The 26,988-nt window shown below is 43.2% G+C and overlaps 1 protein-coding gene across 1 annotated transcript; it reads right to left on the bottom strand.

The window, feature by feature from the left end:
- Positions 1–1,927: 1,927 nt before the first annotated feature.
- LOC109992394 (vesicle-fusing ATPase) lies at positions 1,928–26,840 on the bottom strand. The gene is made up of 22 exons (XM_020644969.3): positions 26,701–26,840; positions 23,863–23,948; positions 23,447–23,543; positions 22,769–22,808; positions 20,924–21,090; positions 19,573–19,680; positions 19,389–19,464; positions 18,385–18,540; positions 14,660–14,859; positions 13,679–13,844; positions 13,486–13,560; positions 13,073–13,260; positions 12,277–12,372; positions 11,583–11,739; positions 11,210–11,343; positions 10,807–10,873; positions 10,468–10,547; positions 8,475–8,609; positions 8,126–8,239; positions 4,131–4,186; positions 3,849–3,921; positions 1,928–2,448 (listed from the first exon to the last, which is right to left on the bottom strand). Exons 1-21 carry the CDS (start codon positions 26,710–26,712, stop codon positions 3,891–3,893), a joined length of 2,241 nt encoding a protein of 746 aa, XP_020500625.1. The 5' UTR covers positions 26,713–26,840; the 3' UTR covers positions 1,928–2,448; positions 3,849–3,890.
- Between the last annotated feature and the right edge of the window lie 148 nt (positions 26,841–26,988).

Genomic DNA, 26,988 nt, shown 5'->3' with positions numbered 1-26,988 from the left:
GCCATGAGTTTTCTTGGGAATGATGCAACAAGTTTTTCACACCTGGATTTGGGGATCCTCTGCCGTTCTGTCAGGTTGGATGATGAACGTTGGTGGACAGCCATTTTCAGGTCTCTCCAGAGATGCTCAATTGGGTTTAGGTCAGGGCTCTGGCTGGGCCAGTCAAGAATGGTCACAAAGTTGTTCTGAAGCCACTCCTTTGTTATTTTAGCTGTGTGCTTAGGGTCATTGTCTTGTTGGAAGGTGAACCTTCGGCCCAGTCTGAGGTCCTGAGCACTCTGGAAGAGGTTTTCTTCCAGGATATCTCTGTACTTGGCCGCATTCATCTTTCCTTCAATTGCAACCAGTCGTCCTGTCCCTGCAGCTGAAAAACACCCCCATAGCATGATGCTGCCACCACCATGTTTCACTGTTGGGATTGTATTGGGCAGGTGATGAGCAGTGCCTGGTTTTCTCCACACATACCGCTTAGAATTAATGCCAAAAAGTTCAATCTTGGTCTCATCAGACCAGAGAATCTTCTTTCTCATAGTCTGGGAGTCCTTCATGTGTTTTTTGGCAAACTCTATGCAGGCTTTCATATGTCTTGCACTGAGGAGAGGCTTCCGTCGGGCCACTCTGCCATAAAGCCCCGACTGGTGGAGGGCTGCAGTGATAGTTGACTTTGTGGAACTTTCTCCAATCTCCCTACTGCATCTCTGGAGCTCAGCCACAGTGATCTTTGGGTTCTTCTTTACCTCTCTCACCAAGGCTCTTCTCCCACGATTGCTCAGTTTGGCTGGATGGCCAGGTCTAGGAAGAGTTCTGGTCGTCCCAAACTTCTTCCATTTAAGGATTATGGAGGCCACTGTGCTCTTAGGAACCTTGAGTGCTGCAGAAATTCTTTTGTAACCTTGGCCAGATCTGTGCCTTGCCACAATTCTGTCTCTGAGCTCCATGGGCAGTTCCTTCGACCTCATGATTCTCATTTGCTCTGACATGCACTGTGAGCTGTAAGGTCTTATATAGACAGGTGTGTGCCTTTCCTAATCAAGTCCAATCAGTTTAATTAAACACAGCTGGACTCCAATGAAGGAGCAGAACCATCTCAAGGAGGATCAGAAGAAATGGACAGCATGTGAGTTAAATATGAGTGTCACAGCAAAGGGTCTGAATACTTATGACCATGTGATATTTCAGTTTTTCTTTTTTAATAAATTTGCAAAAATTTCTACATTTCTGTTTTTTTTCTGTCAACATGGGGTGCTGAGTGTACATGAATGAGAAATAAAATGAACTTTTTTGATTTTAGCAAATGGCTGCAATGAAACAAAGAGTGAAAAATGTAAAGGGGTCTGAATACTTTCCGTACCCACTGTATCTCTCTATTTTTGACTCACCATCATTGATGTAAAAAAGAAAAAGAAAAGAAATCTTCATCGAATTGATAATTTTCCCAGCAGTCTCTGCAGACATGCTGCAGTAGTTGCTCGGTTTAAAAAAAAGAAGCTGAGCATGACTTCTTGTTAAGCTGCACGGTGATTGCGACACAGATAGTTTGGAGGTTAACCGCTAATGTGCGAGTATGTTCATCCCGAGAGGAGATGAGATATGTCTCCTAATTAGGAGATGATTACGCTGGATCCTAATTATAAAGACAATCTCGTATGATTTCAACATGCAGGAGGAGAAAACTCAATAAAGAAAACAACTGGAAGGAGACTGTGTTTTTTTTTTATTTATTTGGACTGTGTCACATTATATGTTGAGGTTTTTTTTTGGCAGAGTGAGACAGCATTGAGCTAAATCAGTAACTTAAGAGCTTCATATTCCACTGAGGGTGTTAAAATGTCAAACACATCATTAAAGCAGCGTGAGCCCCCTGCTGTGAGGGACCTTCATTACTTAAGTTTGGTTGCTCATTCATCTCTTAATTCCAGAGCTCCTCGGTAATTATAGAATTAATTTATTGATAAAACAAAAAAGGTAAGACACAAGCAAGTACACAACATTATAAGAACAAAGTGAGATCTCGTCCTGGAATGATCAAATCACAAATCTGTGCATACAAATAAACCTATCTGAACAGTGTAATGATTAGTGTTTGTGCATGCTCATCCACTTGCAACAGTATCTTTTGACTCTTTTACATTTTTAAAATCCCAATGGAGTGCTAAGGGCATCACATGGAGATCACAGCACTTGTCGTCAAAAAGGCAATATACACAGATGCCACAAACACGGGCGTATTTCTCTTATTTTACATGTTCACATAGTGCTGAAGAGGAGGAAGAGGAGGAGGAGGATGCCTGGCTGCAGAGAGCTGCAGTGCAGAGAGAAGAGCGCTCAGAGCTTCAGGGACGAGAAGGAAGGATGCCGAGAGAGAGAGAAGGAAAAGAGAGAGACGGAAACTCTCTCGCTTGCTTCCTCCTTGCCAGCCGTCTTTAAGGGGCTTCCGTTCCTCAGCAACTGAAGTGAAGAGAGACAAATAAAAGCGAGAAGAGACAGGCAGGCAGAGGAGACGTGCTGCCACAAGAGAGCACCTGTCTGGTCGACCTATTTTTAGCGCTAACTATACCATAAGCCCTCTGAGGCTGCGATGAGAAGCAAAACTCAAGACTGGCTGTGATTTGAGAAGTTGTACAAGTTTTTTTTTGTTGTGCATCACCCGCCGCAGCTGCTCCTCGTGGGGAGCATCTCACAAAGCAGGATTAGCGAGATAGCTGGATAACTTTGTAAAAAAAAAAAAAGGACTACGAGCTAAAGCTTTAATAGCTTCAAGAAGGAAACAGACTCAGATCAGATAAACTGGGATGAAGGGCGATAGTTAAATTTGTCACATTTTATGGTACTGGGAGAACATGGGACCAAGACAAAAATAAAAAAGCTAATCCTTCCATCCTTCCATTTAGTTTTCACCTGAAGTATATCCACCACTTTTCTTTTTTATTTGCATGTGCACATAATTGAACAATTTACATTTTGTGTTTTAAATCGTACAGAACATCCTTAAAAATATCTTCCCAACAGGAACAACAGAAACTATTTAATTAAAGAGTATTTTAACTTTTTTGGGAAACATTTCCTTTCTTATCAAAGTTAGCGACTGTTGATGTTAGCTTAGCATAAAGACTGCTAAACAGGGGGAAACGTGTTTATGAATGTTTGCCATTGACTGTATATAAATATATATCTATGTACGACGTAACAGCTCCCTCAAATTTAGAGTTGCTGCAGTATAGGTGATAAGCTCCGCCTCCTCCATGTAAACAGATGGGACATGGGTCAAACTATAATACAAAAACAAAAAAATTCTCAAGCATTGTTTCTCTCTTTAAAGTTAATTCTTATCATGATGATTTCTGAGAAGTTTAAAAGAAGTTTACATTTTAATTTCAAGACAACTGCAGATCTTAGAAGGAGTATTACGGCATGATTGACAGCTCTGTTGACAAATGCAGCCCCTGCGGCGCTCTGTACACTGGATTAGCAGACGAGGGCAGGAAGGGTCAAATAGACCGTAACAAACACTGGCACAAGAGTCATTACAGTTTTGTGTTTTAGACATGTTCAAGATGTCAGCGCTCGTCACAGTGGTATTTTGGCTTCACTTGTGTACAATGAGAAGAGGTAAAGACATCCATCTTTATATACTGTCAATGATATATATATATATATATATAACTGGGCCCCTATAATTGAAGTTGTGGCATCTTATTTCCCCAGTTTTAAAACATTCTCATTGTTTTCACATTCTGTCCTTTGACATAAATTGTGAGACATTTATACGAGTTAACAGATTTTGCCTTTTTACTCCACAGAGGATACGATGAGCACAAAAATGAGACAATGCAGCCCCGCAGTCTTACCGTTGAAGGATGCCTCTTTGTCACTATGTGGCTCCAATGAGTCTAGATTGCCACAAACTTATCAGAACCCAGTCTGCAAGAGAGTGACAAAATGTTTATTATTAATCTCACTTGATCTGATGTTAACATTTCTGTGCTTTTTGTACAAATGTTTTTCCTTCGTCTGCCCCATCTGTAAGTGAAGAGTGGTCGAGGTGACAGTGTGGAGCGAGTGTTCAGTATCACAGAGGATCCCGTTTTACATAAAGGGAGTCGTGTTGGAAACAGGAAGACGCTACTTACCCTCCTCCATCCTTCAGTAGACTCAGGAACTTGCCGACTCTGTGGCCAGGGTCCATCTTAAAAAAAAAAAGGAAAGCAGACATGTCTTCTTTATGGACATATGCAAACAATTTAACAACATGACATCCACAAACACTGTCTTCTTGAACAAACAAAACTACAAGTGTGGGATCCTGGAGTTCAGGAGTGCAGAGCGAGGGGGGGGGGCGACAAGAGGGGGAGGAAGTAAAATTAATGGCAACCTATGCAATAACTTACAGTATGTCTGGAATCGCCTGTAGCTACCAGAGTGAAGTCGTTGGAATGAGAGGAAAAAAGATGAGTGAAGCTGACTAGGAGTGTGTGTGTGAGTGTGTGAGTGTGTGTGAGTGTGTGTGAGTGTGTGTGAGTGTGTGTGAGTGTGTGAGTGTGTGAGTGTGTGAGTGTGTGTGAGTGTGTGTGAGTGTGTGAGTGTGTGAGTGTGTGTGAGTGTGTGAGTGTGTGAGTGTGTGTGGCTGTTTGCAGCATGTCTCGGCAAACACAGGTCCATACTTCTTCATGGATGGAAAAGGGGAGGGGTTGCAAAACAACATGGCTGCATTTGTGCATACCACAGCAATTACACGGCATCAGCCTCAACAAACAGGAGGCACACATCATCAACATACCACAGACGTACAGTCAGGAGAGAAATTAACACCAGCCAACTGTCACATTGAGGTCAATTTCTGCAGCTTCTGCTGCGAGTCTGCTACCTGTTTCAGAAGCGTTACAGGCAGGAATGGACTCGCTTTTTTTATTTTGCATTTTATTTTTAAGATAAACTGACTAATACTGGATCTTCAGCTCTTTGAGGAAGAGGCTGCAGAGAAATAAAAAGATGACCTGGGCTTTGGGTATCGGCCAATAACAGTGTCATAGTAATTAATAAGCCACATGCCCCTCTGTGGGGGAAAGAGGGGTTTATTTCTGTTAGGGCTTGACTTCTATGATTGCATTGTTTTCTAATAAAAATGCAATAAAAGTAATAGCTTCAGTAACAACTTTATAGATATGACAGGTCGCTGCAAATGTTTTCAGAGCCAGACTGGGTGGACTCTGGATTTTAAATCAAGATCACCACTGATTTGAACAGGCTTGATTTGAACCCCTGGTGACAGCCACAACCTTCCCGATGTTATGGTCTAAGTTAGTGAGTGACTCGCCCCTCCCCCCCCTTCACACAAGATGATGATATTTCACTCATATTTTTGGTCTTGTCTCGTTCTCGTCCTGTCTTGGTCTAAGTCTTGACTCAGGACAGAGCCCTAAATGTCCTGCTCTTGTCTTGGTCTCGGAGCTCTCTGGTCTCGGTAATATCTTGGTCTCGGTCTTGCCTCAGTCCAAATCCCTAAAATGTCTTGGTCTCTTGGTGTCTCGGTCTCGGAGCTCTCTGGTCTTGGTAAGTGTGACTTGACTACAACACTAATGTTAGCAACGAGCTTGTGAAGAAGAAGAATGTTGTAATGTATGTTTTTCTTTTTAATGTGGTGCATTGTCTGTTTTCTCCGAGATGTTGCTGACAAATTCATGAAGTTGCCCAAAGCCCACGTAAGGGACAGTAACACAGCTAACGTCGGCATTTTCGGGAAAGACCAGTTACTTCGTCGCGTGTTATTAAGTCATTGCAGTCGACAACTACTGATGACGTATGAGGCTCTGGAAGGGTTGTCCCATTTCGTAGCGGAAGGATTTCACCAATAGCCCTTGCAGCTCTGTTCAAAGGGGTTCAGTGGCACTCCAAAACGAGGGGTAGTGGTGAAATGGGACTGAGCCAAATTCATCACATTCCTGGAACCAGCTCAGGTGTAAATGATGTTTTGCCTCATTTATTTATTCATCTTAATTTTCATGGTTTTATGACCTGCTTGTTCTCCTGCAGTACATGAAGCCCTCAGTAACCTGGACATTGAGAAGTCCTCCACACATAAAGGTTATAACTGTAATTGTTGATTTTTAACACAGCCTGTCTGATTGGTTATGTTGGCGTCCTGTCAGGCTAACAGACCCTCAAAGGGCGTGTGCATGTAAACACTTGTGTGTGAGATATCTGCACTACTTTCTGAGGAGACCGTCGGAAAAATGCACAAAAACACAACCTCGCTGCCAAACCACAAAACCCCCCAAAGGCAAGTAAACTTTATGCGTACACAGTGTACTTATCTACACACAAACAAACAAAGGGGTGTAATTCAGAAGGCAAAGAGTTGGCTCTCAGCTGTTCATGTACGTTTTCATTTTCCCCCCACATTTGGATGGCTTTAATGCACATGTATGTGTTTTCAACCACAGAACAACTGCACTGAATTGAATTTACTGTAATTGTAGGTACACTAAAACCATGAAGAAGTGTGTAGGATCGTTCTTATGAGTGTCTCTGATTCACAACATGTGAATGCAGTTTGGTTGTTTCATAACCGTGAATGTATTAGGACTGCACGGTTTGGAGGATGCTTTGTGAACTGGATCCGTCTGCTCGACAAATCATCAGCAAAGCCACACACTTTTTCACTCCAGCTGATGGATGACAGTTTTTTGCGACTGAGACGGATTCTGTTGACGGCTCAGAGTGCCGGCCAGATGTCGAAGGAGAGGAGGGACGAGCTGCTCGGGTTCAGGAATCAGAAAAACAATAACATGGAGACTCAGCCGATTTGAAATGTGTGTTTGAAAGTTAAAAATATGACGGGATGTGTTAGGACAAAGTCAACTTAACCTTTGTGTAATCTGATGCAACCTGTGTTGATTCGGCATCACATTTACAATAACATCATCTTACACACTGGTGGAGAGAGAGAGAAATAAGGGACAATCAAATCACCCTAACTTTGCCCTACCCCTGAGTTTACAGTCTAGTAGGTTGTCCCTTATTTTTTTAGGTCAGATGATTCATCAATTGAGAAAACTTTGTATTAGTAGGAGCAAAGTAATATGCGGTTTTGCTATTGTGACACATTTTAAATGAAAATGCTTTTAATGTTTTCAATAAAATGTCATTAAAGGTCACAAATTATGAAGAATACATTTCATGTTTTTCTGACACTAACATGTGTCTCTAGTCCGTCTACAAACCCCCCAATGATGAGAAAAGTCCATCCTCTCTGTCTTTTGCCTGCTCCACTTTTCAGAAAATGTGTGCTCAAACAGGCTGTTTGGAGATTTTCCCTTCATGACATCACAAAGGGCAGTAGCCCCTCCCCCAGGTGGGTGACACTCCCACTGCTAGGTGTTTGTTCTGCCCTCTGAGTCTGGCTTCTCACCGTAAACAATAGGACATGGAGCGAGAAAGCACCGAGTACACCCAAGCCCTTCCAGAGAGGGGGAGTGGTCAGACACAGCTCATTTACATATTTAAAGGTACAGACACAGAAACAGCCTGTTCTGACCAGGGCTGAAATAGTGGGGTTCATAGGCATGATCAAATACAGGATCAGAGTGGATTTAGAACAAGAAACTTCACACACATGAGGAGCTCTGAGACTTATTTACACTTGTTGAAAATGAGAATTTGTGACCTTTAAATTGACTGTGAGAAACTAATTACTTGTCTCCATAACAGTTTTTTAAGCTTTTAATATAGGACATAACGTATTGCATATCCTGAGTGAAGATTTAAAGTCTTTATGCTTGGTTCTGAACTCAGCTCAAGGTACTCAAAAACTACAGGTAGGTCGGAGTTGTCCAGTGTAAGACCATGTCAAGATTTTCTAATCAGCCCTCAATTTTCTAATCAGCCCTCAAATGTTCAGCTGGCAATGATAAGACTGCATTTGTTTTGCAGGAATGTATGGGGGGGGGACATAAATGCATGTACCCGATGACAGACATTCAACAAAAAGTAGAATTGGGTAACCATGAATGTCTTTGCAAAAATACTAAATTATAAAGACACTTTAATCTGGATCAACGTACCAACTGAGATCAACATTTGCATCTCTACAGACATTCTGCTAGAGGGCAAAACATCTCTTTCTCACCTGCACGGCCATTTCAATCAGCATGAGCAGCTTCTTTATGCCGATCCACAGACTCTGTCCTTTCACAGCGCGAGCGATGCTGGCCCGCTCCACGTCCTCAAAACTGCCCAGCAGCTGTTGGAAGAGAAAAGAAAAAGAGAGCGCTCAGCATGGGATTAGTAGCTATTAAATGTGGAAATGTATTGAGGAATTGTAGGAAAGAAATCGACATCAAAATGTTTCCGTTTGATTCAAGTAATGCACATTAAAGATTCAGCATGAAGCGTCTCAAACACCTTTAATACTGAGAGTTTATACTGTTCATACTGCTAGGTTAAAGTACAGTGTGTGTGCTGAGTGTGGAAGTTACCTCCAGCGCCTCGATCAGCTGCTCTCCCCTCGAGATGTTGGAGATGTGGATGGTTGTGCTGAAAGCGTCTAACATCTCCATCTCCTGGAGGACGTCTCTACGACTCGTGGTGCCGATGATGAGCAGCTTGCGACCCTGAGCGAGGCACAAAAACACTTTTAATTTCATTCAAACACTCACTTGTTCTTACTCTTTAGCTGCCTCCTGAGAATCACAGGAGACTGAGTGTCTACATTTTTATATATAAATATCTATCATTTTGGGGACGTTTTTGCCTTTATTGGATAGGACAGCTCTAGAGAGTGAATGTTGGGAGGGGAGAGTGGGGGATGACGTGCAGCAAAGGGCACAAGGTCGGATTCCGACCCACGGCCGCTGCAACGAGGACTACTCTTCTCTACATGGGGCGTGCAACACAACTGCTAGGCTATCTGTTCCCCAGGTTGTCAAAGGTTTTGATACTCTTTCACACCACCTCTTAAAAATATGGAATCTTTTTTAATATTTAAATGATCAAGTGCCTTTAAAATGATCAAGTCTTTAAAAAGCTGCAGTTCTTCTTCACTCATGTTTTAACCCAAAGCTGCTTGGAGCAAAAGACAGACAGCATCTGTGGTTATTTCAAATTCACACTTTGGCAAATATTGAGATTTCTAAAAACCCTCTTGGTGTCTCATACACTTTCAAAAGTTATGTTTATGTGTCTTACAAACAGAGGTGACACTGTCTAAATTGCACAAATACATCAGCTGTGTTTCAGTGCCAGAACACTTGCCAATGTATTTGTGCAACGTAAGACAGTGTGCAGAACTCTGCTTGCAATTCTTGGTCATTAAAAAAAATAAATTCTCCTATATCTGGTGCCTGGAAACTTCAATTTTTGTGGTACCAAAACAGATATTGATATTGTTAGATTTTTTCCAGTATCATATCAAAAGATTTAAATTCTGGTCTCAGAAGGAGATCAGCTTTCTTGGTTTCCTTTGCATGAATATTGGTGCACGAGTTGTTTAGAAATCATCCATCATGATGTCAGGCTCCAAAACAGTAATATGCAACTTTTCCTCTTTTAAATCTGCATCAGTGTCAGTCTCAAATATTCCATACAGGTTGGACTCTACATATGTTGTAGAGTCAAATTTTGGTTTAGGGCCAATTGACCAAAGATTTCCCACATTTCTGGCGATTCTGTCCCGTGTCAGATGAAGGCCGACGGTGTGTACAGGCCTTAAGTCACAACAAGAGCCCAGAGAGCGAGAGAGACAGGAGAAGAACGGACAAACAGACTGAAGCATAACAGACCCCAGATCAACAGAGGACAACAGCAGAGGACACAAACATGAGCGGAGAAGAAAGAAGAGAAGCTAAAGAATTGTAGCTCCCATAAGCCGACAAGTTGGAGGAGGACCAGGAGGAGAAGACGAAGGAGGAGAGGCAGAGGAGTGGCGAGCAGACAGGGGGATTATGGCTGCCGGCTGCCCCCCCATGGCGTGGGGGGTTGTGATGCTGCATGCAGATGAGGTGCCACACAGGCGGCGGTGCTGCCAGGTCCTGGCTCTCTCACAGAGCCCATTCTCCTCCGTGTCCCCCTGGCCTCCCCCGGCCCCAGGCACCCCGCTGGGCCCAGCGCTTTACAACCCCAGAGGAGCACTGCAGCCAGGCATTCAGCAGCCGGCCCCGCGCCACTTCTCATGCACATGCAGCCATATAGTGGCCTATACTCTCATTCACAAACCAAAGGGACTATGAGAAATGGGTCTCCAGCACCACCATTCACTGGGAGCACAACAGGCCCCGGGACCAAAACACTGGCTAATAACCGTACACACTCACACACAGCCGCTCACACATGCCAGCGGCAGCCACAGACCTCCAACAACTCCAACTCAAGACTTATGAGCTGGCATCTACAAGATCTGCTGCCCTCTTTCTGCCACATCAGGACTAACAACAGCGAGCACGCAGCACATAAACACCACAACAAACTCTTTACCTTCGGAGGAGGTTTCTTCAGCAGCACCAGTAAAGCTTGCAACACCAGGTTGGAGAAACGAGGCCCGATCGGGACGTAATCTGAAGGGGAGAGATACGTTTATTTCACATGAAAATCAATCACATTTAAAAGTGCATCCATCCAGAAAAATGTTTTCATTAAGAAGGAAAGTTTTAAAGTCACATAAGGATGGTTACAGGATCAAAACAATCTACAAAAAATAATAATAACACAGCAAATACAAAGCATTCAACAGGAGCTCCTTGGTGTTTGAACCTCTCTTATTCAACTCTTTTCATTCTCTTCATCAGGAGTAATTTGAGACCTTGAGGGACTTACCTAACAGACGTTCAATGTCATCAACAACCACACAGCTCAGCTGGGACTTGTAGGCATCTTCAAATATCTATCAGAGGGAACAAAAGTGCAATCAGGACCAGATGAAAGCACATAGGCTCGTGGATGGCCTGCAGGCGCTGCTGCAGACAATGACTGGTTTGTTACATTGGGAGTAAGTGCCTGTCAGTGTGGATTTAAAAATGGCGTCTGTAAATGTTTTTTTTAATTTAGAAATGTCTTCTGTTTCCTGAGGCTTAAGTTAATAATGGTCTGAAAACCCTCATAAATCTGCCTTTTTTAGAGGATGAAAACTGAGCATACATCATGTTCATATCCTAACCGGTTCAAGACCTCGAGATGACAACAGTTCTACCTCGACAGTCTCATCCTCGTTGACAGTTACCTTCTTAATGGCTTGGCACTTGGCGATCTCAGAGTGTCCGATCATCTTGTCCGGGGAGCAGATCTTGATGAAGGGAAACTGGGAGTCTTCGGAAATCTTAGCAGCCAGAGCGGTTTTTCCACTGTTAGGTGGGCCTGAAGAGGAGGGGGGGGGGGGGGGGGGTCAATCACAAACCAGATTGTAATAACAATAATAGAAAATAACACTGAACTGTAGTTTGCTGACGATGTGTGGTTGAGTTATAGGAGGTTAGTGTATATTTGATTGATTGATTGAGGTCTCTTTTGGAGTTATTATAGTGGATGTGGGTGTGTGTATGTGTGTGTATGTGTGTGTGTGTGTGTGTGTGTGTGTGTGTGTGTGTGAGTCTTACCCTCCAGCAGCACAGAGACGAGCGGTGTGCGTTCGCTGTTCTTCGCCTGCTGCACCAGCAGCTCCCCGTCCTCCAGGACCTCTGACACTGAGTCGCCCCATCGGATGATCCCGTTCATGATGTAGCTGGCGTAGTCCTCCTGGTTGGTACCAAACGCCTGGACAAGGAAGAGAGAGAGAGAGAGAGGGAGAGAGAGTGTGTGTGAGAGGAACAGTGGTGTTGTGCCTTATTGTTTGAGAGTGTAAGATCAAATGAAAGTGAAAATATAGAACATGTGACAGGTCTCCCGGTCTATTGCATCTCATACTAGGGTACATACTACCATACCTTCGATACGTTACTAGTCTTCTCACCTTACCCAAATCTGGACGCTGAAAGTTTTAAATGTTGAACTTGTCCAGGAAGATTAATTTTTTGGGGGGTTTTGTGCCTTTATTGTAGAGACAGGACAGAAATCAGGCAGAGAGAGAGAGAGGGGAGCGACATGCAGGAAAGGAGCCACAGGAGGAATATCGAAGCTGGGCTGCCCGCTTGTCAGTCTACAGTCTAAGACGCCCACTAAGCACTGTTGTATGAGACTTTATTGACTTTGTTTTGGATTCTTTTGAACTTCTTTGTAATGTTCAGCTGTTCAAATGTGTTTGTGACAGAATCAGCAGGAGAAAGAGACACACAGGGACGTGGAGCAACTCACAGGTTTGATGTCGTTATTCAGCGAGGCCATGAAGTCCAGTCTGCTGACCACCAGCTTCTCTGCCGTCTCGATGTTTACCTCCACTGTGTTACTGGCCTGCAACACACACACACACACACACACACACACACACACGATACACAGTGAGCGACAGCAGATTATGAGCTGCTCCGATTCCTGGATGAACTCCAGGCCCCCTGCTAATGAATCTATTACATGAACTATTACACATTTAGATTTCACAATGATGTCAGGAGACAAAGTGCTCCCTCCGAGCAGAGAGGTCAGAGCAGGAGGAGGAGGAGGAGGAAGAAAGACTAAGTGCTCAGAGGAGAGAAGAAGAACGTCACAGCCATCAGACATGTGTAAGGCCCTTGTCTGTCATTAATCATCACCCTCTAATATATCCTCTGCTTTGTGTGAGTGTGTATTTAAATGTGTGTGTGTGAGTGTGTATTTAAATGTGTGAGTGTGAGTGTGTATTTAAATGGGAATCTCTGTGCCCCAATGAGCTGTGTAGATTTGAGCCAATACACCTGATAAAATACACACACACACACACACACACACACACACACACACACACACACACACACACACACACACACACACACACACACACACACACACACACACACACACACACACACACACACAAGTAAAAATCGATCCATCAGATAAAGTGTAAAATGGTTCCAGTGTTCATTATTTTGACTTCCTCCTCTCCAGTCAGAAAGAGTAAATTGACCTGTAAGGCATTGGTGAAAACATTAGAAGGAATCTGGAGGACTCTGACCTTGATGTGTCTGTTCATGGCGGTGGACTGTGCAGCTCTGACCAGGCCCTCCAGCTCGGCTCCGCTGTAGTTCTTCGTCCCCACAGCGAGCTCTGCGATGTCCACGTCGGAGGAGAGCAGGTCGTACTGACGCATCTTGGCCGTGTGGATGTTGAGGATCTGAACTCTTCCCTTTTCGTCAGGTAACCCTGCGAGACGAAACAGAGGGCATAGTAGCCTCGGGGAAAACTGTCCTCCTGCATGATCATTGTCCCTGCGCTCAGTCAAGTCTACAAACGGTTCAGTCTAACGGATCCTCATCAGACGTGATCGTACCTGATTAGGAAACTTGAACGTTTTTAAGTTTACGTTATAGCAGTTTTAATTCCCTCTCCCGTCTACTAAGCCGTATCAGTGCGTCCTTCCCTTCTTACCTATCTCCATCTTCACCTCCAGTCTTCCTGGTCTCAACAAGGCCTCGTCTATCAGGTCGGGCCTGTTGGTCATACCTGAGGGGGCACAGGGTTAGTCAGGAGTGTGCAGTTTGAAAGTGTGTCTCCATGGAAACAGAGGGAGAAAGTGTGTGTGTGTGTGTGTGTGTGTGTGTGTGTGTGTTTTGATGATTACCGATGACCAGGATGTTGTTGAGCTGCTCCACCCCATCGATCTTGGACAGCAGCTGGTTGACCACGGTGTCGTGGACTCCTGTGCTGCCCGCCATACTGCCACGCTGTTTACAGATCGCGTCGATCTCATCGAATATGATGATGTGGAGGCCGCTGTTCGCTCCGAGCTGATCGGGGGGGGGGGGAGACATAATATTTTCAAGCCTTTTTGCTGAATAACGGTCACATCAAAACAAGAATAAAATCTTCAAATGGTTTCTTTCTAAGACGTCAGCTCAACAAGATCATAAAGGCACCACCCTTAACTTTTTTTTCCCCATCATGACCTGAGAGTCTGTGCGGACCCTCAGGTGAGGGACAGATGCAGCAGCAGGGTGGGGGGTTATCCCTCCATCTACAGACCTGTCAGTCTGAGCCGTAGCATTTAAAGCAGGTGTGGAGCTGTCCTCGTGACACACTGGTCTCTGATTGTGTGTGTGTGTGTGTGTGTGTGTGTGTGTGTGTGTGTGTGTGTGTGTTTAGAGAGGTCTATCGGGAGGTCAAAGACAGCCCAGCCCCTCATTAGGTGGTGAAGAGTGAGCCTCGACGCTGGTGTCTCACAATGCAAACTACCTGTCGCTGCAGAACTTAAAGTTATTACAGCTCCGTCTCTCTAAAGGGCAGATCTCTCTACTCCTACAGAAATTAGTTTTTTTTTTTAATGTTTTCATAGATAAAATCTGTGATTCAGAGGTTATAATGAGAGGACACTGAGACCTGACAGCTTTTTCTATCTGATGTGAGGAAAAACAGGTTCAGTGTTTCAGGTAAAGGCAAAGAACAAGACCCATTTATCATCAACAAAAAGAGGGTTTAATCTCAGCTCTGAACTCTCCACCACTCCGTTTAATAATTCAGTTTAAATGTGATTTTTTTTTTTTTTAAAGGCAAAGCGTTGTTTTCTGTTGAGAGATAAAACTGTATTGTGTCCCCTACACCTCACCCTCTTCTGCTCGTCCTCTGCGTCCGCAAACAGCTTCCTGATGTTGGCCTCGGACTCTCCCACGTACTTGTTGAGGATCTCGGGGCCGTTGACGATCTTTGGCTCGCGGGCCTTGAGCATCTTGCCGATCTGTCGCGCCATCAGGGTTTTACCGCAGCCCGGGGGTCCGTACAGCAGGATTCCCTTCACATGCTTACAGCCTGGAGAGACACACACACACACACACACACACACACGGCCAGAGAGAGAGAGAGAGAGGAATTTAAAATGAAACTAAGAGCAGGGTGGATCTTATTCAGCGCTACTTTCTTACTTATTTTAAAGCTCATTTATATCTTTAGATAGATCTTAAATAGAGGAATATTTCACCTATGATGTAGACATGTCGTCCAGCTATCAGAAATGATCCTTTTCAGGACTAGGATCAAGTCTACAGTCGTCTTAAAAGTCATTATTTGCATTTTTGTTGTGCCAATCCCTTATCCTAATCCTCCACTACTCTACAACGAGTAAAGATGGTATCAAATATCAGAGGCATTACAAGTGGTCAGTGTTCAAAAGAAGCTAATAAGCAGCAAGTAAAAAAGCCATAACGAGAAAATGGTTAAAAGTAGACCCACCCACCATCGAGGAATGGATGGAAATTATACATGGGATCTACGTCATGGAAAAGACGTTCCCTCAGAGTACAACAAGAAAAGTTTTATATAATATGGTCTAAATGGACTGAGTATGTAAAACCTGTAAGATCGGACTTTAACTGATTTTATTTGTGAATTGTGAAAACCCACCCTCTACATCTTGTTTTTTCTTTTTGCTTGATTCAGAAACAGTAAGCTCCCCGGTTCTGTGGTTCACATGTTGCAGTAAATGAACGATTTATAAGAAAAGCAACATTTTGGGAAAGCATTATGGACAAAGACACTCAGACTTTCCGCACCAGTCTTTCCCAAGTCCCGGAGGAATGGGGGACAAACAATGTTCAAATAACTATATGACGATCAAGGAAGTCTGTCAAGTAATGAAGGTTATGAGCAATGTAAACCATACTGTGCTTTTCCTAATAAAAAAAAAAAAAAAAGAAGCTAATAAAATGACTGTGTGAAGTCGTTTTGGGTCTCCTGTGTGGAGAATGCCTCACAAATACTACTTCAACGGTGGCCTAGTGGTTGATTTGCGTGCCGCATGTACAGAAGCTGTCTTTGAAGCGGACGGCCCGGGTTTGAATGAGGCCTGTTGCTCCTTTTCTTCATGACATGGAAAGCACCGTTTCCCAACATTTTTCCTTGGAACCAGTGCTTTACGGTGTTGAAAAAGGGACCCATGACTTATTGAATATATATGTTTTTTCCTCCCGTGTGATTGCAGTTGTTAGAGGATTGTTCTGTTCCATCAATACCTGGTCCATGTGCAGCTTTCCCTGCACATATAAGACGACCAAAGCAGAACATTCTGGACTGCTGGAAGCTTCATAACTTTTCACTAAATGCCACCATTGATTTCTCTTGTTTTTCGCTCCTCCCGACTCCACCAAGTTCACAGCAGCGCGGGTCTCTTTAACGGCCTTTTGCACCTGCTTAATGACATTTAGCCCAGACTAATCGAGAGGCCCGAGATAACCATCTGAGCTGCCATTTGGGCCCGCTGAAGGAAAAGCAGCCAGGATGACAGGTGGGAGGGGAGGGGGGGGGGTTCTGTTGTGTTTAGGGGAGAAGGCACTGAAGCCTCTGTCTGTCTGTCTGTCTGTCTGTCTGTCTGTCTGTCTGTCTGTCTGTCTGTCTGTCTGTCTGTCTGTCTGTCTGGGGGGCAAAGGGGAGACAAGGTGAAACTTTGAAAACTTTTACTCCCGACAGCTCCTCTCTGTCAGCACCTACTCCCACCGCTCTCCCTACGCCGGCCAATTACAGCTTCACCTTTTAGCTGGATGCTCTATCAGGGCACGCCATCTCATTACAGCAGCCAGCTGGCCACAGCCAAAGGCCGACTCCTGCAACACAAGCAGCCGGCTAAAAAGGTCAAGCTCGCACGCTGCTGGACGCTGCCACAGGCCCCCGAGCACTGTGGGTATCTGTGGGTGTCAATGTGTGCTGTGTTTGCCAGGCTTAGAGGTCTTTACTGCAGGTTTTCACAGGACCTGTAGGTCTGGGAGCGAGGATTAGCACAGATGTGAGTGTGTGGGAGGAAAAGGGGGAGAGGTTTGTTTGTGAGTCACAAAGAAAGAATACCTGATGGCTTTCATTAAAACGAGCTGTTGTCCTGTGCAAAGTGACTCATAAACATAATCTGACAGCTCTCAAACATCTATTAATGAGTCTGCAGAGGTTAGGTTCTGGATGAGGCCACACAGGAGGCCACAGACTAGCCTGCAGTGCTAATCGCTGGTTGTGGATTTCAATGATTCAGGCTATGACACAATCCTCAAAGGAATCATTCAAGGTTTGGTTAAAACCAAGAACTGCAAACAGTGACTTTATTTAGCAGGTATGACATCTCTGTTTGACCTGATGAATACTTAAAGATACACGACGGGTCGGAAAGGGAAAGTTTTAAGAGTTTTATTCTGTCAGAATAAAGTTGTTTTTCTGCTCTTAGCTGAAAACATTTAAATGAAAAGATGAGAAGAAGACTTTTGTTTGCCTGCTTTTCTTCTTGGCTCATACACTGAGAAGTGACCTAACACATCTTGAGTCAGAGAATTTTGAAAACACATATTTTGCCTGACAATTGACTCATTTTAAAAACTCAAAAAGTTGAAGACTCAAGCCCAGAGCATGCAAGTTCTTATGTATGTTATTTGGATCATGATACGAGATTATAACTGCTACTTGCTGTCAATGCAGAAAGATCTAGATTGCTTAAAAAAGTTATCAAACCTGATTAAAAGTCAGTATTGTATTGACTTAAAAGGCTGTATAACCTGGAATAAAGAGACAAACGTTCAAACAGCATGTTGCTTTGTCTTTCTGAGGATGATGCCGCCTGTTTTGACGTAATGTTGATAAAATTATGGAAAATACGATCAGGAGTCTGCATATTGTGTTTTATTTTGAAAATGACAGGATGCTCTGTGTGTTTCCTTGTCTGACTTCCTGCCCGGGTCGATCTATTCTGTTCATCTCGACGCATGCTCTGTTGAAAAAAGACTCGGCGCACATTTGCAGCTGGCCAATCGGACACTGACCACGGCATTCACTGTGTAAACATCAGCATTGACTAAAGTGGCAGTGAACGGCGCTGTAGTGAACGGCGCTGTAGTGAACGGCGCTGTAGTGAACGGCGCTGTAGTGAACGGTGCTGTAGTGAACAACACTGACGGACCACAGCACGCAGAGTGTGTGGAAATTAAGAGCAGTAAGACAAACCCGAACATCAACTAAATTGCTCGTGCTGGAAACTTCTATAAATGTGTTGCTTCTAGACTGCACTAAAACACAACACAAAGAGTGACCTCCAAACTCCTGAAGGTGGCACTAAAGGAACTGTAGCGACTGAACGATGTCACAGACTTCAGGGTACTCATATCTTTTGTAATAACACTGAAGACCTTTAAAATATACTTAAAAGCCTTTCAGAAGTCAGGAAATGTGCCACTCAAAATGTTCTAAAAAAAAAAACATACAACATATGAAATTGTCTGATTTACAGCGGGCTGTACTTAAAAGTGAAGAACAGGAACAAACAAATTAATAAGTGATGGCGAGAGGAGGAGAAAAAGAAAGACTTACCCATCTGTTCTACGAGATCTGGAGGGAAGACTCTGGAGGCGAAGGCTCTGCGGAAGATGTTAGAAAACTCTTTATCGAGACCGCCGATACCCATCCGCTCGAAGTTCCAGTCCGGGCTGATGATGGACTGACGGGACTCTCGGGTCTTGGACTTCCCTGGAGGGTCAGACGTATCAAACATGTTAAATTCTTGATTTATTTATTCACCAGTATCAACTCTTATTCATGCAGCCGTGCCCCTACTGGTTTCGTTTATTAACTGGTGACATGTTGAGATTTGCCTGGTGCATTAAAGACTCTCTGTCTGAATAAATGCTTTAAAGTTAAATTCAACACTTTATTTCCCAATGATTAAAATATTCATACACAACCAAAATATTTTACAATGAAACCTTGAAGGGCCGGTCAGGTGGCCTTTGGCACAGTTCCACTGAAACATTGATGCAATGCCACATGTTTTGAGAGTGAAAACAAACTGAGGAACATGTGTGTAGTCTGCCCCCTTGTGGTCATTTAGAGAATTGTCCTACAGGCAGGGGATGTAAAAGATAACACGCTCCTATCCATGGTCTTTCTATAAAGATGTTAAAAGTTTGCAGAGGTTTTTAGAAACTCTATTTATATCAGTGTGAGATGCAAATGTGTCAAATGTTATTATTAGTGTGTATGTGTACTTTATTATCTCCTAAGGGAAATTTTGGTTTTGCACTCTGCTATTGAAGGAAAGCAAAACAAGATCCGTACACCGAGAAGCTTGCATTTGAAGGATTTATTACCGTAGGTGTGCGGATCTGATTTTGCTTTCCTTACCTTTTAATGTTTTTTGGATCCACTCTTCTTTGATTTTTGACTGACACTGTGCAGCTGCTCAGGCAGTGACTTTGCACACTTTGGTCTATACAAGAACTTGAACCGACGACCCTCTGGTTCCCAACCCAAGTCCCTACAGACGGAGCTACTGCCGCCTCATAATGTAGTAACAGAGCTTTAACGTTGACACTCACCGATCAGAGTGATGGACGAGGTTTCTGACTTCTCAAAGATCACCTGACTGTTTGGCAGCAACAGACCGACGTCAAGCTGAGCAGAAAAAAAACAAAAAACAAAACACAGTTACATGTTGAGTCTGCCCACATCAAGAAAGTTCATATTCATATGTGTATGGAAGACAGGTTGTATTCCAGTTACCTTCTGTTTCTTTCCAGAGTTGTTTGTTGCCTTCAGGACGCTCGGGTCCATCCCCTCGATATCTTTAATCACCAAACTGAACAGCTTGTCATTGAAACTAAACCCGAGCTGGAATACAGGACCAAGGAGAACATTTTGAGACAGATATTTAAAAAGACTTTGAAGTGCTTTAACAGAAAAGAGTAAAGTGGAGCTTACAATAAATCAACACATTCATAAAGATACAAAATCATTTAATTGATGATATCGATATATATTTAACACGTTGGGTTACCTCTCAGATACGCTCGTTTGTGTCGTTATGTTGGCCCTGATTCACCTTCATTCCTGATTCATTCAAATGTTAATGTGATCTAATAAAAGTGTTCTTTATGTAAAAACGTTTAAAAATAGTCTCAGCGGGGGCGCCTGTGGCCTGGTGGTTAGTGGGCGCGCCCCCCATGTGCGAGGCCTGTGGTCCTCCTTTTTCCACATGTCATTCCACACTCTCTCGCTCTCTGATTTCTGGCTCTGTCCACTTTGTCCTTAACATGGAGGCATAGCCCAAAAATAAAACTTAAAAAAGTTTCCATGGCTGCTTGGGACTTGAGGAATTTGGGCTTTTTTCCATGTTGTGTCTTGGCCTCCCTTAGACGAGGCACAACACATTATTATGCTCAGTTTGGATAGATGTCCATATTTTTGATTGAAAGGTCACATATTCTGCAAAATACACTTCACCATGTTTTTCTAACTCTAATATGTGTCACTAGCTTGTCTACAAAACCTCTTAATGATGAGAAAAGTCCATCCTCTCCGTCTTTTCCCTGCTCCACTTTTCAGAAAATGTGTGCTCAAACAGGCCGTTTGGAGATTTTCCCTTCATGACATCACAAAGGGCAGTAGCCCCTCCCCCAGGTGGGTGACACTCCCACAGCTAGGAGTTTGTTCTACCCTCTGAGTCTGCCTTCTCACCGTAAACAATAGGACATGGAGCGAGAAAGCCTGAGACACCCAAACCCTTCCAGAGAGGGGGCGTGGTCAGACAAAGCTCATTTACATATTTAAAGGTACAGACACAGAAACAGCCTGTTCTGAGCAGGGCTGAAATAGAGGGGTTTATAGACATGATCAAATACAGGATCAGAGAGGATTTAGAACAAGAAACTTCACACACATGTTTTGGGGAGATCTGAGACTTATTTACACTGAAGAAGAGGTAAACCAGATATTTCTAAAATGTTTTCCTCAAATCAAGGATAGAACTGCTTTAAACTTGAGTCAGGTTTTCTCAAAAACACTTAGAGTCTGTCCAGTGCTTGTTAGTGATTACCCAGATGCATTTGTTTTTTCAACTAGAAGCCAAAATCACCTGCTGTCCGACACCGAAGGCCTGGTTGTTGAAGTGCTGGAGGAACTCGCTGGCCATGTTGTCCGAGTTGTAAGGGTTGCTGTCCACGCTTTTCTTCTGCAGGAAGTCGATCTCTACCGTCATGGAGCCTATGAGCTGTTTGGACTTGTCAAACTTGTAGTTCGTTACTAAAAGCAGGAGGAAAAAAATAGTTCAGTCACTGACCTGCAATTATTGTGATTCTTCCTTTGATCAAATCAAAATCAAGAGCTGTGTCTTTTTCTGTATTTCAACAGGACGTGGAGAAAGATTAAAGCATCATGAGGCTTAGTCCCTCCTTCACTCGGTGGATTATATTTTCATTCCTCCTTTTCTCTCCAGATGAGAAGCTCAGAGTCATAATAGCGCCCATCACTTTGGGCATCCCTCGGCCTGGGGGGGGAGTCAGTGCAAAGATATTTCATCAAAGAGCAGGCCTTCTCTTTCTCTGGATGTCGGCCAGACTCTGAGCCAGATGTGCGGTGACGCCACCCGGCTGCCATGTCATTCTGCCACTCAAATCATGCTCCCTCCACCCAGCATGCCACCTCCTTAACACCTTTTAGTCTGCAGCCGTTAATGTCAGTCACAGGTAAGCTGACTGCATCCTCTAAAAGGTGAAGGTGAGAGTTTTTTGCTGAAGGCTGTAATCTTTCCGCTGCAGGTGTCTGTGACTCAAAAGAGAGACAGGCTGCTCATCAAAATTAGAATGAATGGCAGCATCATAAAAGGCTAGAAGCCGGAGGACTCTGCAGGTACACGAGGTACTGCTTAGGGCTCAAATATACTCGCTTCTGAACGCACAGAAAACTCGCTCTGTCGTTAATGTTAATGTTCACATGCTTGCTTCTGTACAACATGTGTTACCGGAGGATTCCTCTAGAGGGAGCACAGCGTAAATCACACGGCATAGAGATGATCCATCTGCAGTTATTTTGGCAGCCATTTTTGGATGCTTTGCGACGTCATGACACATCATCGGGTGGTAGGGGACTCAATCTGTTAACTTTTCGTCTAAACTTTCCGCCATTGTTGTAGCAGCTCTCTGGTGTCTCGTCACCGTACAACTCTACACTGCTCCTAGTGGTTGTATGCATACTGCATCTCGCTGATGCATAGCGTTAATTTCTGAGGACGTGCACAACCAACGGCAAAAACCACTGCAGGATACGCAAGGCTGATATCATGCGTTTGTGTAAAAACAAAAGCAAGTATACTCGCCACTAGGAACTTAAATTCACTTTTAAATATTCACTTTTGTTTTGGAGCATGTTGAAGCATCTATCCATTATCTCCGGCTTATCCGGGGCCAGGACATGTCTGGGAGAACTGAGTGTGTACACTTGCTAATGATGCTAACACTAGCCACAGAGGAGTGCACAGATAATGGCATGATTATCCCACCAATGTTTACAGCAGACGTCAGGAGACAAGCGGCTTGACTGATGAACAGAGCGAGGGCAGCACGAGGAATAACACTGGAATATTCTGCATCTGCCTCGTGTCCATCAGTCTTTCAGTCAGTCTGCACAGATCAGACTGTTTAGCATGAGCATAAGGAGAATAGAGTGGAGAGCATTCAAGCGGGTCACGCATTGCATAATTTCCTCCAAAGTCGTCCAAATTCTTAAACAGAATACAACAAGTGTGACTAAGTGACTAAAGGAAGCACGACGGTGTGACTTAGGGAGTGAGTCAAAGTTCACTGAAGTGTGTTTTTATTGAAATGAAGGAACGTGTCCAACAGCGCGACAGTGCGGCAGAATATTTGTTATTGGGATCAGTTAACTGTTCATGATGGTCTTATTCTACTAACACTAAATTTACCTTCAACATCTTGTCCGATCGAGAGTCCCGCCCACTTTCTCTGCAAAGAAAAAAAAACATTTTCAATCCACTGGTGACCATTTAAGCATTAATAAAAAGGTGAGAACATTTCAGACAAAGGACAGCTACATGTCAACATAACATCACTCGACAATCTTATTTCACACTTCTTCTGACATGCACAACTCACATCTAATTTTTCAAATCATCCCATATGGTCAGTGGAATATAGAATAGAGTCGGTCATCTATCGCCAATACTAAACAAACTCCTGTGGTGAAATAAGACTGTTTTGAGGAGGTTACTGTAGTACCTGTGTGCCATTGAGGCTGCCAAGTTTATAGATGAAGGAAGAGCAGGCAGACAGGGAAAGGTAAGAGAGAGAGAGGGGGGGGAAGAGCAGTGACAGAAAGATTGAGACAAACAACCAGGTCCATGCAGAGAGCCCAAAGACAACCGCACAAGTTAAACAGGAAACTTTCAGAGAGAAGCAGAATATTGTTTGCAGAGAAAACTGGTCAGCACCCATGTGAAAAAACAAAAGTTCAGTCATTTTGCATAAAAATATGAGTTTAAGTTGTAGTGTTTTATGCCAGACACAGTTCAACAATGATGCACAGCTGTTATCAGGAAGCACAGGGATCAGTGAGAAGACGTCGAGGGGAAGGAGAAACGTACCTGCGGCAGGCTGAAGGCGATGGTGCCAGAGCTAACACTGGGATGTGTCTTCAAGGTGAACACGTACCTGTGGCCTGCATTGCGCACCGTTACATGTCTGCATGAGGATGAAACATGAGGACACAGGAAAAGGATTAGGTGAGGAAAAGGAATTGAGGATTATGCAAAATATTTGGACGCAGAAATTAATGAATGCATGTCGGCTTATTAGGGCTTCCATACAAAAACCATATGTAACTGTTCTTCCCCCGTTACTGGAGCAGCTAAAAGTAAATCAGTGATGTATGCATGCTGAGAGAAGTGAATCCCACGCAGCAGGTTGACGCACATAACCCCTCTCCATTGATCAAACATCCCACACCTCTACACTCTTTGACATAACACCATCGCTGCAGCACGATGTAAGGGTTACTCACTGCTCGAGCTGCGGCTCCTTCTCGTTGATGACGGCACAGTTGGTCAGCGACAGTTCGTCTGTTGGGCATTTAGCCGCTTGCATAACCTTGACGGGACACAGAGGGGGGAAAAACAAACGATGACTCCATGAAAGGAAGTTACATGTGGACACTTTCTGAATGATGTGGGCTCTGCTCCGAAACTGCTTTCAAGTTCTCTAAAAGCTTCTTTTTTTTTTTCTTTGAACTTGAGGAAGCTGGACGTTTCACAAGAGCTTTCAGGAACATTATATATGAGCTGCTAGTGTCCCTGCTTGAATGCTGTGTGAGCATGATATGGGTAATGAGTTGCAGATTTTACAGTTAAACAGATAAGAGAAAAATATCGGTCGATATATCAGTATCAGATTTCTTTTCTCCCCAATACTGGAATCAGAATCAGCCCCAAAAATCCCACATCGGTCGAGCCCTAGTTTCAATCCTGATCAGCGATAAAATCTAATACCTAATACCCTCTTATAGGGCCGGGCGATATGGACCAAAACTCATATCTTGATATTGTTTAGCTGAATGGCGATACTCGATATATATCAATGTTATTTTATTAACAGTGAAAACACATGGAAAAATTAAAGTACGTGTTTGTGAATTTAAAAAGTAATATTATAAAATAAAAATGTTCCTTAAATACAATAAAAGAGAGAGAGAGAGGAGCAGGGTTAAGAGGGACAGACAGTCAGTCATCATCAGCGAGATGAGGAAAAGGTGACCTGGCACCTCGAGAACGTTATTTTAATGTAACATAAACTATATCCATATTAACGATATTGTCTTACCCTATATCTTGTTTGAAAATATATCAATATATCTTAAAAACTCAATATATTTCCCAGCTCTACCCTCTTATGCCTCCTGTCAAGTCAGTCATTTAAAACAATACCAAAAGTCCAGTCTTACCAAGCTGTTTTAAGTCAGTGACAAAAACAAAAATAGTCGTTCAACTGCAGGCGTAACGTTTTTAAACTCTGCAGAATCGAGCATCTTACTCGTCCTGTCAGATAATCTCAACAGAACAGAATCCGACTCAACCCACGTCACGAAGACATTTCTGATCCAGTTGATACAGACGATACGAGCTGCAGTGAGAGTGAGGGCGGGAAAACAGGACGACACACAACAGGACAAACACAGAAAACTAGAGGAGGCAAAATGACTCCTGACCTCACAATCTTTCTATTTGTCTCGTGTTTGCTAAGACAGATGTTATTATTCTTTTACATCTGTAGCTTTTTACTTCTTTAAATGTCATGAAAATAAACATTTAGTGACCCATTAAAAACGACCATCAGCACAGAAAACCTGTGTGTGTACCATAGATTGAGTAAGGAACATTCCTCGCATTGTTTCCGAGTAATCAGCTCACATAGGAAGTTTAAATGAGGAGCGGAAAGTTCACAGTGATTGAAAAACAATACGGCCAAATGCTCCTTTTACAATATACTGAGAGGAAAAGACTTAATTGAATAAGCATTTGACTATGAATCATATGAGACGTGTTCCATATCCTGTTACGAGTTAATTAGGAACCGCAAGCTAGAAATAATAAAACAGAACTGAAATCGTTTATAGTTACTGCTGACATCGTTTCAGAGAGATTTTGGAGGAAAGTCTTTATGTTGTCATGGCGTCGGCAGCCTAGTGGTTAGTGTGCCCCCATATACGGAGGCTGTGGTCCTCCAAGCAGGCAGCCCGGGGTTCAAATCCGACATGTGATCTGTTTTTCTCGTGTCACTTTCAACATCATTTTTTGTCATTTTCATTTATTATTTTTTTTCTCCACATTTCAACTTTACTTTCCACATCTTGACATTATTCTCAACATTTCGATTTTGCTTCTTTATATTTAGACTTTTGTCCTCTACATCAAAAAAAGGTTGTTTTTTTGGGGGGTGCTGGTGGCGCAGTGGTTAGCGGCCCAGGTTCAAATCCGACCTGTGGCTCCTTTCCCGCATGTCATTCCCCACTCTCTCTCTCTCGCCCTGATTTCTGCCCTATCTCTCAAATAAAGGCACAAAAGCCCAAAAATAAAAATCTAAAATAAAAGGTTGTTTTAGACATTTAAACTTTTAACATTGTGATTAAAAATACAAACTTTAAAAAAATATTTTGTCTCTTTTTCTTGATATTCTGACTTTATCCCTCTACATGTATACTTGTTCTTTATCTAAGTGCATGAAGAAAATAAATCTTCTTTGTATCATTCTTTTATTTCTCGTGTCTGACCCTAATCCCCTTCCGTAGAAATGTGTTTTACTTTAACAGCTGGATAAAACACAACAGGAAAAACACTGACACACACACACACACACACAGGCACTTTGTTTACACTGCAGCTCCTTTAAAATGCCCACTGCTGTAACTAAACAACACTCATCATCAGTTCTTTATCTGAACGCTTCTTGTTGCTTCATTTCCTGTGAACAGTCGTCATTGATTTAGACCTTTAAAGAAGTCGGAGCTACATCAACATTTCATTTTGAAGTCGCTTGACGACACAATTTAACGACTCTACGACCAAAAAAAACCCCAAAAGCTGTAACATGTAAAAGCTAATTAACATCCAGAACAAGAGCTAACAACAGTCAGAGTGGTCATGAGATACCACATTCCACTTCCGGGTTGCCTACGAAGTTTTGAATGACATCTCATTCTGCCACACAGGCTACTGCTGTGTTGGCTCTCTTTACTTTACGTGTGAAAACAGATAATAATCCTTTAAGTTGACGTTAGTTTTAGTATTTAGTGTACTCTTGCTCGTGGTGAACGTGTTCTTCGACCTGACGTATTCGCTTAACTCACCCGAGCGGACATCTTTGTGTGTTTTTAACTCCAGTTCAAGTGAAATTCAGCGTGAACGGTCCCGCTGACAGAACAACTGCAGAAATGAGAAAGAGACGTGCCCGGAGGAGGGGGCGGGACCTAAGAGCGTGTGATGTCATCACGTACACGACGTGTACAGTTAGCGAGAGCTGCTGATGGAAAGTGAAAGGAAACCACTTAGGAATAAGAAATAACCAAGAAAACAGCATTTTAAAATAGAAATAGATCCCTACATTAATCTTGCCTTAGTAACTAAGTATTATATAT

This window comes from Labrus bergylta, chromosome 21 (assembly GCF_963930695.1).
Source record: "Labrus bergylta chromosome 21, fLabBer1.1, whole genome shotgun sequence".
NCBI classification, from domain to species: Eukaryota; Metazoa; Chordata; class Actinopteri; order Labriformes; family Labridae; genus Labrus; species Labrus bergylta.
Note: the sequence above shows the minus strand (reverse complement) of the source record. Positions and strands in the feature narration are given on the sequence as shown.